General features: G+C 36.4%; 1 protein-coding gene across 3 annotated transcripts in view; it reads right to left on the reverse strand.

The window, feature by feature from the left end:
- Window positions 1–5,925: 5,925 nt before the first annotated feature.
- Window positions 5,926–13,855, reverse strand: part of LOC140323520 (protocadherin-10-like) — a 51,949-nt gene continuing 44,019 nt past the window's right edge. For 2 of the 3 annotated variants that reach the window (XM_072400680.1, XM_072400679.1), the window contains exon 4: window positions 5,926–6,960. In XM_072400680.1, coding sequence (XP_072256781.1) covers window positions 6,707–6,960 — 254 coding nt within the window. In that variant the 3' untranslated portion in view covers window positions 5,926–6,706. The remainder of the gene's footprint in view (window positions 6,961–13,855) is intronic. The other variant, XM_072400681.1, reaches the window with a different exon arrangement.

Consider the following 13,855-nt stretch of genomic DNA (forward strand, 5'->3'; position numbering starts at 1 on the left):
TGGTTTCCCACTGCACTGTAAGAGTACAATTTAAATGTCTTCAGAATCCAGCTCTAAGATTTAGCCACATCTTGAATCAGTGCTAGGGGGTTTTTGATTGCATCCTACAGCTTCCTTTATCCAGTGGCATTCACTAAGGGTCCAGAAGAGACCATTCTTGTCTTCTTGATCTCCTGCAGGTAGTCTAAGATCTTTATGTTGAAGTCTCTGCACGGTGGCCATATGGTGTTTAGGAACTGACTGTTCTGCCTGGTAGATATGGCTAGATCAAAAGAAAGTAGTTTAACAAAATTGAAATTTGTAATGTAAAGCCAAAACTTTGTTTAATTTTAGGGAAGAGTTTGAAATACCTCAGTCAGGTTTTCATTGATGTATAAATAATAAATCAAATCAAGCCCTGTATAGGAGGAGATAATCCCCAATTTGGAAAATCCCTACTTGCAGTATCTCTGTAGCAGCAAGTAAAGGTACATCACAAGGTTTGGCTTTACAATCACCATACAGATCATCTACCTTATATCTTCCCTACTTCTTTGTATTGCTAGTGTGAGATTGCTTGGGTAATTCAAAGAAAAAAAAATTACAAAAACAGTGAAAGAAACAATTTCTTGAGAACATAGAATGGAATGAATGTAAAAAATATGCTAATATCCTTGAAATGTATACAGTTCACTCGAAGGTAACTGTTTTCTTCTCAGTACAAGATTTATACTTTAAAGGAAAAAATGTGGTTACAATTGTCTAGAGATAAAATGTATGGATGTTAATACTTACAATGACCAGATCAGAAGTGCATAGCTGCATAGTAGAGCATCTTCAAGACTTACCTTTGTGTTAAACATCTAAGTGAATTTACAGCAGATCTTGCATCAAACATGTTTACATAAAATCTATACATGAATCAATATAGATGTTTGCATGACACTCAAGATTATTCAAAATTATTAGCAAGTAATAAATAGATTGTCTGGGTTGTGTATGTTACATACCATTTTATCCCCCATAGAATTGCCATGTTGTTTAAAGTGTCAAAGGAGGTGGGAAAGGAAAATCAAACAAGCACAGCAGAGAAGGTGGTGACAGAGGCTCTGTATACATTAAAACCTTTACATATGGCATCCATGAGTCTAGGAGGGAAGATAAATATTTTATAAATACCATGCTTACCATCCTGAATGCTCCCCCAAGACAACCCACAGGATATATTAGGAACCTGAAATGGCTACTTATGGATTGGCATACTTCGATTACACCGCGTTCTGTACTCATTTTATAAATCCATTTGTGTAGTCAGGTTGGCACTGTTGCCTGGTCTGCCCTGTTGTACTTAATGTCCATTCATATTATTCACAGATGGTTTACGTTAGATGGTTGTGAGGATAAAACATCAGGTGATGATGCTTAGGTAGTGGTATTTCCAAGGAGTGCATTGTGCTGTAGTATTCTGTGATTGTGGGAATGTAAAACATTTTAACCACAAGAAATTTCACATTTGACTGTTGTCCTAATGGAGGGGTTGTCAAACTTTTATGACCACTAGGCCATTTCAGGGGTGGGCGGGAGCACACTAGGCTGGACTCTCGCTGGAGTACCGCCCTAATGGCTCCGCCCCCACCAGGGAACACCCCCTGAAGTGAAATCCCTCTCCTCCAAATGCATTGGGGAGGAGACCTTCAAGGATCTTTCCCTATTTACCGGCGGAAGTAGGGGAACAACAGCAAGGAGGCAGCACAGGAGCTCCTGTAGTTCCTAGCGTTTCCTAGGATTGGCCAGGGGGCTTTAGGCCGGAACCAACTACTGGCTAGGCCATATCTGGCCTAAAGGCCAGAGTTTGCCGACGCCTGTCCTAATGGATATATAGTGCACCTTTTTGGGAGCAGTGCTGTACCTTCAGACTGCATTTTAAAGCTCAAGGAAAACATTTCCATGCCTTTCAACTTTTGAAGATAGGGAACAAGGACACTTTCAGCTTAAAGTATGTAAGCAAATGACCCACCCCTTGCCACTCTCCCGTGTTTTTGGATCATAAATAATTACCACATAAAAAATAATTGTCTAAGTCAATAAGTGCTTTTTTTCCACGAATATGTTTCTTTTATATCAGCCTTTTTGAAATTTCAGCAAATAAGGTAAAACAAAATGAAAATTCAGTTTTCAAAGAATACCAAATCGTGTAAAAAGAAGAAAAAAACTATATTTTTGCTTACACATATTTAAATGAATATATTTAGCACAATTTCAAAGCATTTACTAAGCTAAGTGAAAATTTGCCTTGCAAAATGAATGTTAGATCAGGATACAGAGACAGCTAACATTCATTTGGAGGGATTCCCTATAGCTTATTGTCCCAAAAATTGCAGAAGAGGAATATTGGTGTAAATCCAAGGAATTAAAAGAATTTATCTCGCCTTTTGTTCTGGTGACAGCTGTAAAGTATTAGATTTCTTATAGCTTTCTGTCTTGGTAACAATTTTCAACGGGAAAATAGAATGGTAAATCTATGTAATAAAAACATAGGCAGCAAAAAAAAATGAGAAAAGGCTTATGTTCCTTTTTTTAGAATATTCAAGCTAAAAAAGGCTGTACATAGACCTTAATCTATATATAAATTGTGATTTTTCCTGTAACTGGTGAACTTTCTACCTGTTGTGATTTTCTACTCAACGGGTGTTTTAGCTGACCAGTAGGGAGGCTTAGGAAGCAGAGTGGCCTGGGCTGAGCTCAGCAGAAGTCATGATTTCCACACAACTACATTTCTACTGATCTATTACATGCAGTTTTTCACTGAACATAACCCGGTTTATGAATTTTTCAGCACGTTCTCTGTTTGAATTAGCAGAATACAGGTTTACTTTAAATGGACCTATAATATAAATGTCATGCTTTTCATAAACTGGTTTAATGCTAAAGATACTTAATTCAAGGAAGTTATTTATAACCACACAGCATAATAAGAAGCAAATTTGTAGAATAAAATGACTTCAGTTCAGTACAAGGTAAATTATTACCTCTTCTCTTTATTCTCAATTCACAATGAGTAAAATGCTCAATGTAAAATGACATGGATCCTAAAGATGATCCAAACATTAACTGGATGTCATTTAGTTTGCTAAAGCACAACTATTGTTGTGTGTTTTTATTCTTTCAGAAAAAAAACATTTATACCTTCTTTCCCTTTGCTGCATTTTAATGCTGCTGATCTCTCAAAAACCTCAACTTAGTTTAATGTATGTGGACCAACAGCAGCTGCATATCATTTCATAAGGGAGGCTACCTGATAGGAAGAATGGCAGAATATGCCTTCTCACAACCAGTTACAGTCTACACCCAAATTACGTTACAAGGTGGCAACACGGGAGTACTAATGGAAGACAAGGTCAAAACGTTGTCAACCTGAACAAGAACCCTTATGACAAAGTATATTATAACAAAAGCTATAAAAAATTGTTTTTCAAGCAGCAGCAACTTAAACAAAAAAAGTTTAGGATTTTAAGATATTTTTTGATTGGGTTTTCATCTATTTCAAAAAACTTACATTAATTTTAAGCAAATCTTTGGGCATTATAAATATGAAATTTGCAGTAACTTGGTAAAATCAATTATGTCAATTGAGGTTAACAACGATTAATTAAACAGAACATAAAACAGATGATTATCACACCATGGGATTGGGCTGTGTTCGGAAGTCTGCTACTGACATATTTGTGAAAATGTGTCAGTGATAATTATGTTATACAGCCAGTTGAGATTAAAAGTGTCACCCACAGCCACCCAGTCAACAATGATGCCACAATTCCTATCAAGTGTTATTTTTTCATGCTAATTGTTTTTTTCATGTCTAATCCTAAGAATTTAGTGTTACCTCCTGTAAACCTATATTGCCAGCTAGATTTTATACCTTATATTAGAAATCCACATTATTTTAATTAAAAAAAAAACTTTAATTATTGCTTACGGCACATTTAATAAAGTGGAACTTCCCCCACCTCACAGTTTCCCCATGCACTTGAAGCCCCCCTAACTATGTAATTTTAAAATAAAAAAAACTAACATACTTTTTTTTCTGCTTGGTTCAGTGATGATACATCAGCTTACTCTTCTTCCTTAATTCCAACAGAATACCGTGGGTCCAGCCTTGTAATCATGTGGCCCAAACAGGGTGTGTAAAGGACAGGATAGTCTCATAGGAAAGAAGCAGAATTATTTGAGTGACATTCTACCCCAAGGGAACTGGTGGCACTGGACCAAGATGAAAGGCAGGTACAGAGCTAAAACACAGGGAGTGGAATAGAAATTGGCAACATTTTTTATTACAAGATGTGTATGTGTGTCAGGGAGGGGGGATGTAATCCTTGGGTGGTGTTCTGTCCGCTTCCTGTTTTGAAGACACATCTGGTTGGGTAAAGTATTCATGGTAACAAGAGCAGAAAACATATCAAAAAGTGTCCCCATTAGATTTGCCTCTTATTCCCATTTCAGTGATGATTGCAAATTATTTGATTTCCAATCAATGGCAAAACAAAAGGAAAATAAGAGGGCCAATCAACTAATGGATGATAAGACAGCTAAAAACCGGAGATTTAAAACCTCCCTACGCTGTCCAAATCTGGAAAGATGCGTCCACCTGCATGACTCAGAAACTTCCTGTTGCCTGCCCAAGGACTGGTTCCAATCGGGATGCAGTTGATGTTAGTGCAAGGTGAATGTAAGGTTTCTGCCAGCATGGGTACATTTGAATCTCTTGCATAGAAGTTCCACACCCTGAGATTCAGTGAATACACTCATATTGCTGCAACACATCTGAATTTTTAAGAAATATGCATGTTAAATACATATTGCTAGATTGTAGGTCCTTTGGGGCTGGGTCCCCTCCTCCTCCCATGTCACTGATTGTATCTGTCTGTCACTTGCAACCTCTATTTATTGTACAGCGCTGCATAATATGTTGGTGCTTTAAAAATCCTGTTTATTATTATTATTATTATTATTATTATTAATAATAATGATAATAAGTATGTATGTTAAATAGTGTTAGGATTTATCACTGTAGGAATTCATATTATGCACTGTGCTTTAGTTGCTACGGTATATGTAAGACAACACATTAAAATGTATCTAAACACTATTGACTTCTTAATTTTCCCTTTTTTGGTTTGTTTAACATACCATTAATAGCATTATGTTTTTTCGGGCAACATGGGCAGCATGGTTGGCTCAGTGGTTAGCACTCTCGCATTTTCAGCACTAGGTCATACCCTGACTGAAACGTAAGGTCAGACAGGTGGTTATTGTAGAAAAGGACAGGCAATGTCTCTTCTGCAATAACTACTCTTACCTGTCTGGTTGACACCAAGCTGTCAAATTCTGCTGAGCTTTGTATAGGCAGTTCAGCTCGGGTTGCCAGAAAAAAAATTCCATTTGTACTCAAATGGAACAGGAATAGGTGAATATTCTCTGGTTTAGTTCCACTTTAAATAAAATTATGGCAGAGCAGAGGTCACTATGAGAGAGAGGGAAATTATTGGAAGCAGCTACTAAGATAGGTTTAACCACTAAACACCTGGGCTTCTATGTTTAATTGTGCCACTGATATTAATTCTGGTGGAGCAAAGAGGGCTAATATTGTGGTCAAATATAATGCTCTTGGGGTGGTTAATTGCTGCCATCACTCCTATGGGGTTAATATAGCTACCACTGACAACACTGCTGGGGGTTAACTGCTGTCACTGACACCACTCCTGGATGTTTATATTGCTGCCACTGAAATCACTTCTGAGAATTAATATTGCTGTGACTGACACCAATTATGGGAGTTATTATGGCAGCCACTAGCATGCAGGATTAGGGTTTGATGCAGATCTTAAAGATTCATAAACAGAGTAAGTTTAAGTATATCTAGAAAAAAATACACAGTAACTTTAAACATCACAGTGTAGTTTTCTTTAATACAAGTGTTAGTTGAAAAATAGCATATACATATATTTACACTTGTTTGGCAAATTCATTTTATGTTTCATGTGAGGCGACAATGAATGTGTTTAGTTGATAATAGGCTATATGTAAAGAAGACTTGGACATATACACACACCCTTCATCTGCTCTGCACAAACAGGCGCGCAACAAAAAAAAATGTATATATTCACTGAATACATTCACATATTAAATATGAAAGACAGAACTGTCACTAAATGGAAATTGCCAAAGGCTGAAACTCAAAATGACATTTCAGAAAGGATGTCCTCTCATTCACTCTCCAGTCCTCAAGGAAGTCTTTCGCTTGACTGCAGATAGAGAAAATTGCTTTTTACACACAGGCGACTTTCATTCGCACCCACATTGAATCTGTTTTACCAAATGAAATTGCATCCTGTCCATTTACCCAACACACGGCTTCACTGTCATTTATTTTCATTGTCTCTGTGTACGTTTCTTTTGCGCCTTCATTACCTCACCAAGTGTACTTTCATTTCAAGTGTTACAGATTAATTTTAGATCTCCTTGTCCCATTGCACTTTATAGATCGGAACCTGTCACCATTTGTGTTTTCAGAATTATCGCACACAAACAGACGTCAGGTAGGTGAGTTGAGACGGTGTTCTTGGCATAGTAATGACACAGTTTATTAACCGCTGAGGTCCCAGTTCTCCTCTTGAAGGTTGACATTGGCTCTGTGGCTTACACTTTGGGATGTCTTTTTGAGCACAGCTCATTTTAAGTCATTGTTAATGATCATGTCATCGTGTACATCACAACATGACGTTATTTTCCTTTTCTTTCCAAAAGTGGAAAAACTGTTCTTCTCTTCATGATCCATATAGTGACCTTTGTTGGCTAATAGCGTTGGTGTCCCAGGAATATATACATTATGTTGATAGTCCAGGGATGGAACATGCTGTTGGAATGGTGCACCGTACTTGGGGCTCCAAACACCATTTGATGATGGTGGTGTCTTTTTTATATCTGTAAATAAGAAAAAAAATATTGTGTTAAGGTGTCAACTAAAAGTAGGCACAATTTTGGGGGGTTTTAAAGAAAGATAAATGACAGGCAATGGATGATGTGTTCAGTAAATCATAAAACAACTAATAAAAATAAGCTGTCACCCTAGAAAACAAACGCAAACACTTACTTGCTTGGTATAGGCAGTGCAGCTTTTTGTGGTAAAAGATATAGGTCATTTTGTATAATCTTTGCATAAAAAATTGCTAATTATCTATGCTATTTATATATTAATATATTTGTGCACATCAATTTTGGTTGGAAAATGTTGTTACCTTGTAAAGTTTGTGACCTACTAGAGAAAGGACCAAATGTGAATGATCCAATGTCCTTCCCAAAGAAATATTATTACAGGTAGTCCCCCAGTTAAGGACATCCGACATACGGATGCCTCCTAGATATAAACAGGGCTTCCCTATTCCCTCCTGTGTCCTCTATCTCTTTAATGACCAAGACAAACTCTGAATTTGTTTATTTTTACATATTAAAGCACAGCTTGCTCCAGAAGTTAATGCATGTCTAGGCTCCAAAAAGTTTTTTGTTTTTTTTTTGCTTTGTTTGTGATTAACTCTCAGTTAAGATTTTATACAGTATCTGACACCATGCTGCCTAATAATATGTTGAGACAAACATCTGTGCTAATTGCATTTATTAAAATAATGTACCTGTTCCGAGTTACATTCAAATTCAATGTAAGAACAAACCTACAGTCCCTATCTCGTATGTAACCCGGGGATTACCTGTATATACATTTATTTTGATTCAAAACATACTACTATGTTTTGAATACTCCTATAACCACCTTTAAGAATTTTAAAAACCTTTAAGCACTCCATTTTATGAACTGGTAATTAATGATGGTGTTTCCCAAGGTACCTCTCATGGACAAATTTACCATTAGCCCCACATGTTTATAAGTTGCAAAAGCAAATAAGTGTTTTTTTTATCAGCTTCACTTTCAATCTGACCCTAAACAAAACATACTCAACACAAAATAGTTATCTGCGGTATTATAAGTTTTACACTAGGTTTTAAAAAATAATCATCATGCCATTTACTATTTCTAGCAGAAAGGTTGTTTGTATGTCACGGAAAGGGAATTGAAAATTTACATGTGTTAGTTAAGCAATTATGAGGCAATTATTACAAGATATGATTAGAACTACAGAAAGCCCAGTGATAATACAATCATTAATTATCCACAGGAATGTAATAGGTAACATGTTTACTCTGAGGCTGATTTAATTTTCTAAGGGAAGCTGATCTAAATTAAGAAAGGCTATCCAAATTAAAATTGTTTACATTAGAAAAAGGAGCCAGAGAGGCGATATAATTACTTACTGCAAGTACAGTACATGCAGCACTAATCTAAGCAACTTTCACTGAGACATGAATAATATCAGGGTCACTTCATGGGATTAAAAAGAGAATATTTAAACAAATTCCGAATAAAAGGCTCTGGGAACAGTAAAAGCAGTCAGCCATGAAATGTACTCTCTGTATAGGCAGCCTTCGCAAGTTGTGCCTAATATAATCATCAATTTTTAAAAGGTGCAATTATACAGTTATATAAAAAAGTCAGATGTACCCAAACTGATAGCAAACGTACAGGACTACTATGGCAAAAAGTGCCGTACATTAATAACTGAATGTAGCTAATACAATGGTGAAAAATGTTATCTGATTTTTTTGGTTTTAATGTTTTTTCTTTGTACATGGAGACCAAGTTGTTCTCCATAACTGACAGCAACAGAGGTTTAAATATATTTTCAGTTAAAAGTTTAAATTTTACCACTTGTGAAAATGCTACAGCAGTCCCCAGCACCTTAAGTCACAGAAAATTCCTCCAATGATGATATATCAGTTTGGGGTTCAGTTTTAATTTTCCGAATTTGTGACTTGTTTATTTAAAGGAATTGAAACTTTGTCCTTTTCCCTTTAAAATAATAATAATAAAAACTACCAAAAGAATTACCATATATACCTATTTTTTAAACCAATATTTCTTTAACCTGAAAATGCAATTAGAGAAAGAACCTTGGTTTATATTTGGATCACACCACTTATTTAGGTAGTGCATAACAGACTCTTGCAATCTGAGGCAGTATTAGAGTTTGTTACACACTTTACACATGGACATAGAGCCATCTACTGGAGGCCAACAATAATGCATAAAAGATTATTTAGGAGCCATCATAACCATCTCAAAAGTACAAAATACTCGAGCCTGTAAAAAGGGAAAAAAGATAAATGATCATGTGATTTTTAGTTCTCCTCCTTAATATAGTTGATTTAAAAATAACACACCACATGGATTTATTTATTCACAATTTTTTTGTTGGGCATTTCTGTTTATTACTGGTTTGAATGTTAGCAGTGATCAGTGCATTTCTGCCATGGGTTTATACTTGAGTCAATGTAGTTTTTCTGTTTTTTCAGATAACAGTATTTACCTTGGTTTATATTTAGGTATATATGGTAACAAAAATGGTGTACATTTAGGTGGTTTCCAATTTTTTAGGCATCTTATCTATTTCCATGATATATTGTATCATGACCTACAGTAACTTTGCCAAAGCATGTCCCCTATTCTGTTTCACAATGCAGCGTTTGTTCTGTATGAGTTACTTGCTTTCAAACATAGTATGCTTTGAAATAGTAACTTTAACCCACTATTTACTGAAAACCCTGAAGCACACGGCATTTGTGCATGCTGAGCGTAGATCTGGCAATGATGAAGCTAACCAACAAGAGCAGACAAATGAAGTGTAAACCACATCCCTTACAGCAAGGGATCATTCAAAGTCACAAACAAAAATATAGTACAGACAATATAAGTGAAGCATATATTTTCCATCTTTTTGTTTTCTACATGATTATGTAGCTGAATCTGCATAAAGCTAATAATCAGTTGGGGTACAGCTGGTCTGGATGGCATTGTATTAGTTACAGTGATTAGGTTTGATTAGCCATCAAACTTTTACAAGGTTATATACCACAATTTGTAAGACATTGAAAGTGTGTGCAAATTGAAAATCATGAGAATATCAAAATGATTGTCTTTGGATTTAGCAATGAAAAGCTTTGTAATCAAAAAGTTTGAACTGCCATGAATTTGGAACTTCCCAGTTTTGAACAGTTTTCCCTAAGCCATACCCACTTACTGCTTGGTTCTTAGGAAAAATACACTGGCACATTGGGTAAAGGAAAAGCTCTTTTGTTAGAAAATCAGACTGTGCAAACAGCTAATGCCAAAATGTCCTTTGCAGCATATGTGAACATTAAACAGCTTTAACATTATCTGTGCCACACAGCCTTGACTGCAAGTTCTGTCTGTATCTACCATTTTCAGCATATAGTGTTGGATGTTTATAACAAGATGTGATACACCAATGCCTCCTCTCCCCTCACATGCAACCTTAATATTAATATACCTCTTAACTGTCCCTCTTTTTAATCCAAATCCCTTAGCACCTTCTTCCTACTCAGCTTTTCCACTTTTGTCTGATGTGTGGACTTCTATAAAATGTGCTATTTACATCTAAACTCCAGGATAAGCAAATATTAGCCAGATATAAGAAGCATGTATATTTGTACTTCAACTTTTGGCGTGCTTTGTTTATTTCTTCCAGCTATGTAGAGTAATACACTGTGATACACTGCTAGTGTACAGATGCTTCCTACTGTATTCTGCACACAATTTGTACAGCACACCAATGATACCACTGCTACTTTTACAAGGTAATATCTGGGATTGTAAAATCTTTTTTTCTCTTTTTTCACACAAAGTATCTTTAAAACCAGTATTAGGCAAAAGTAGTGGTAAAAAAAGACGCGTGTGTAGCATTAACTAGTCATTTTTGGCATATTATTAAAACGTGCCATATTTTGAAATAGTAATATTAACCTCTGCTCAGTATGGAGTCTTTTTAAATATTTACATGTGATGATGTGCTGACCCATTAGCACACCTTACTTATAGTGCTTCTGAGTGTCCTGTGGATTTAGGACTGCAGCCTCTCAATAACTGTATACAAATACTGAATTTTAAGGTTACATACATTAAAGCACACATCACTGCAGCAGATCAGGGTGCTGGGTAGGTATACCTGATAATTCTGGCATCCTGCAGATACTGGAAGTGTCCTAAAGCCAAGTGAAGGAACCCTTGTTCCCTTTGGCTGCTGCTCTGTGTAGAGACTGTGGGCAGAGTGAACTCAGGCAGAGAGCTACAAAATGGGACAAGGATTACAAAGTAAGTTTTATACACTGACATTGGTGTACCCACCCAGAGACTATTGACCACCAATAAATCTCTTCCGTACCCCACTAATCTTCATTGTACCTCTCAAGCCCCTTCAACTGGCCAATGTAACCTAACAGCCCCCCACTGACCACCAATGTACTACTACAGCCCTCTAATTAAAGCCAAGGTACCCCTCTGTTGCCCGCCCGACTGACTGCCAAAGTACCCTTTCAGGTCCACACTGCCTAACTAACATACCCCCCAGTCCCCACTGTCCACCAATGTATCCCCCCTGCTGAGCAGCCCCCACTGTGTACTGTTGTTTTCCTCTGTCCTTGCTGGGCACTGTTTGTCTCCCCAATGGGAACTATTAGTCTTCCACTACCTTCAATGAGCACTTTTACTCCTTCTAACCCGTTACTGTTCTCCCCCACCTCTTGTTGGTAGCCCCACTGGGCCTTACTATACCCTCAAGCCCACTCTAAGTGCTATGAAACACTATTGGTTTTTTGGTTTTACACCCATTGAAGAGCTACAGCCCCCCCCCAACACACACACCTCCTGCTGGGCATTATGTTCCAACCCCCTTTCTTGGCAATACTGCGCCACTTTCTTAATTTTTTGTGACCTTGCCCGTTAGACACCAGCGTCAGGGTTTTTTATTCCCATGAGCACTTTTTTGTCCCGAATCTGGAAATTTTTATTTATTTTTTTGCCAAGGTTTAATATAGGTTGGTGATCTTATTCTATGTTATTACAAATAAGAGAATTGCCTGTATATAAAAAGTTTAGTTTAGGATTGGCTCACTTTTTTAAAATCTTTAATCCTAAGGCTGTTTTTCAGTTCTGTCAGACCACAGCACCCTAAGATTTGTAATTTTATATAATTTAGTATATATTTATATATATATATATATATATATATATATATATATATATATATATATATATATATATATATATATATATATATATTATTCTTTCTGGAAAATGTTCTGTAGGTGCAAAGATAGCAAAGAGCTTGGACATTTTTAAATCTTATTCAAGCAACTAGATAAATATTATCTTGCTTTCCACAACGTTTTTGTTGCAGCCAACAGTCTGAACCCGTGTTCTTTGCATTCAGCAGCTGTCATTGATTTTTGATATTTTCATTTAGTAGGTAAGGGCTGAAAAGCTCATTTGCTTTCTAGTAGCTAAAGGAAAACAGTTTGACAGAACGTTTAGAAAATAAAAGTTGTATTCATGGGTTTTCATGCATGCTTAATACAATAAAATGAACCTCATTTTGAATCACAAATGAAATATATTTTGATTGCATTTACCAGACTTATCAAGTAAAAGACCTTTATTAGGTCTTTAAAAGATTCAGAATTTTATTTAAGTAGGTGAAAACAGTGACCCTAACCCTAATATAGACCTTCTATGCCAGTGGTGGGGGTACAATTAAGCATCAAAGTGATAAGGAACAGGTCAATATAATATCTCATGTACACATTGTTCTGTGAAGTATCTCAGAGTCCCGACGCGGGGATTGAGTCTCTTCATGAGATTGCTGACATCCTTGACCAAATGGGAATATAGTGAACATCAGTGAATATTCAATTTTGTGAAGAAAGGTAAAATCAAAACTTGAAGTAAAAGTTTGGACATTCTAGTTAAAGTTGTTAGAATAGCTTGGTGATGGGCTTTAGTTGTAGTCCCACTATAAACACGTATTTGTATTCAGATTTTAAATATCAGATGTTGTTGAATATATTATTTTGGTGTACCCATTAAGAGGTGGTTCCGTATATAAGCCATGGGTGGTATATAGTAGTTTAAAACTTGGTGTATTCGGACATCTGAATTAGATTGCTAGTACTGTCTGTGGCTGCTATGTAGAGTTGGTACCGACAGCCAACGGGGTTCCTAATTAAAGCATCAGGTGGAAACTTAAAACATCGGGTGGAAAGTGGGAGTGCATCGATTGCACAAGTTGTCAAAAGTTTTAGTAGCAATATTGTTTGTTGTTTTAGCATGGATGGATTGGTAGCAGCGGTCCAAATGAGCTAAGCATTATAATATATGAATCTCATTGATGGAGTAGTTAAAATAAATAAAAAGCATTGGATAACACACAGGACCCTGTGCGTCACATACTATATAGTTGGAATAATACTTTATTAGAAGTACTTATAAATCTAGACCTACCAAGTTTGGATAAGAAACTGTGGCAGAAGCCAGAGTGGCTTGTTTCAATAATAGTTCTGTAGACCTTATTGAACTACATTTTACTGGCCAGAGGCATAATATATTTCTCTTTACATGATAACTGCAACCACGTTACCTGTCATTTTCCCTACAGACTGCACAGTACCTTGCTAAAAGGATCCACTGGTCCTCCCAACCATGGCCTTTAGGGTCCTGTGCACATCCTGCTTAGTTTCAAAAGAAGACCTGTTCTTTTAGGGAGCTCTCGGAAATCAGAAGACAGGCTGTACATTGAGCCTAAAGCTTAGCATTCTCCCATCTTCTTATAATTTCCTTTCTAAGATTCAGTTAAGCTACATACACACTTCCAATTATTATCGTTTGTAAACGAACGACGAATGATCCTGCACGATATCT

The sequence above is a fragment of the Pyxicephalus adspersus genome, chromosome 2 (assembly GCF_032062135.1).
Source record: "Pyxicephalus adspersus chromosome 2, UCB_Pads_2.0, whole genome shotgun sequence".
Lineage (NCBI taxonomy): Eukaryota > Metazoa > Chordata > Amphibia > Anura > Pyxicephalidae > Pyxicephalus > Pyxicephalus adspersus.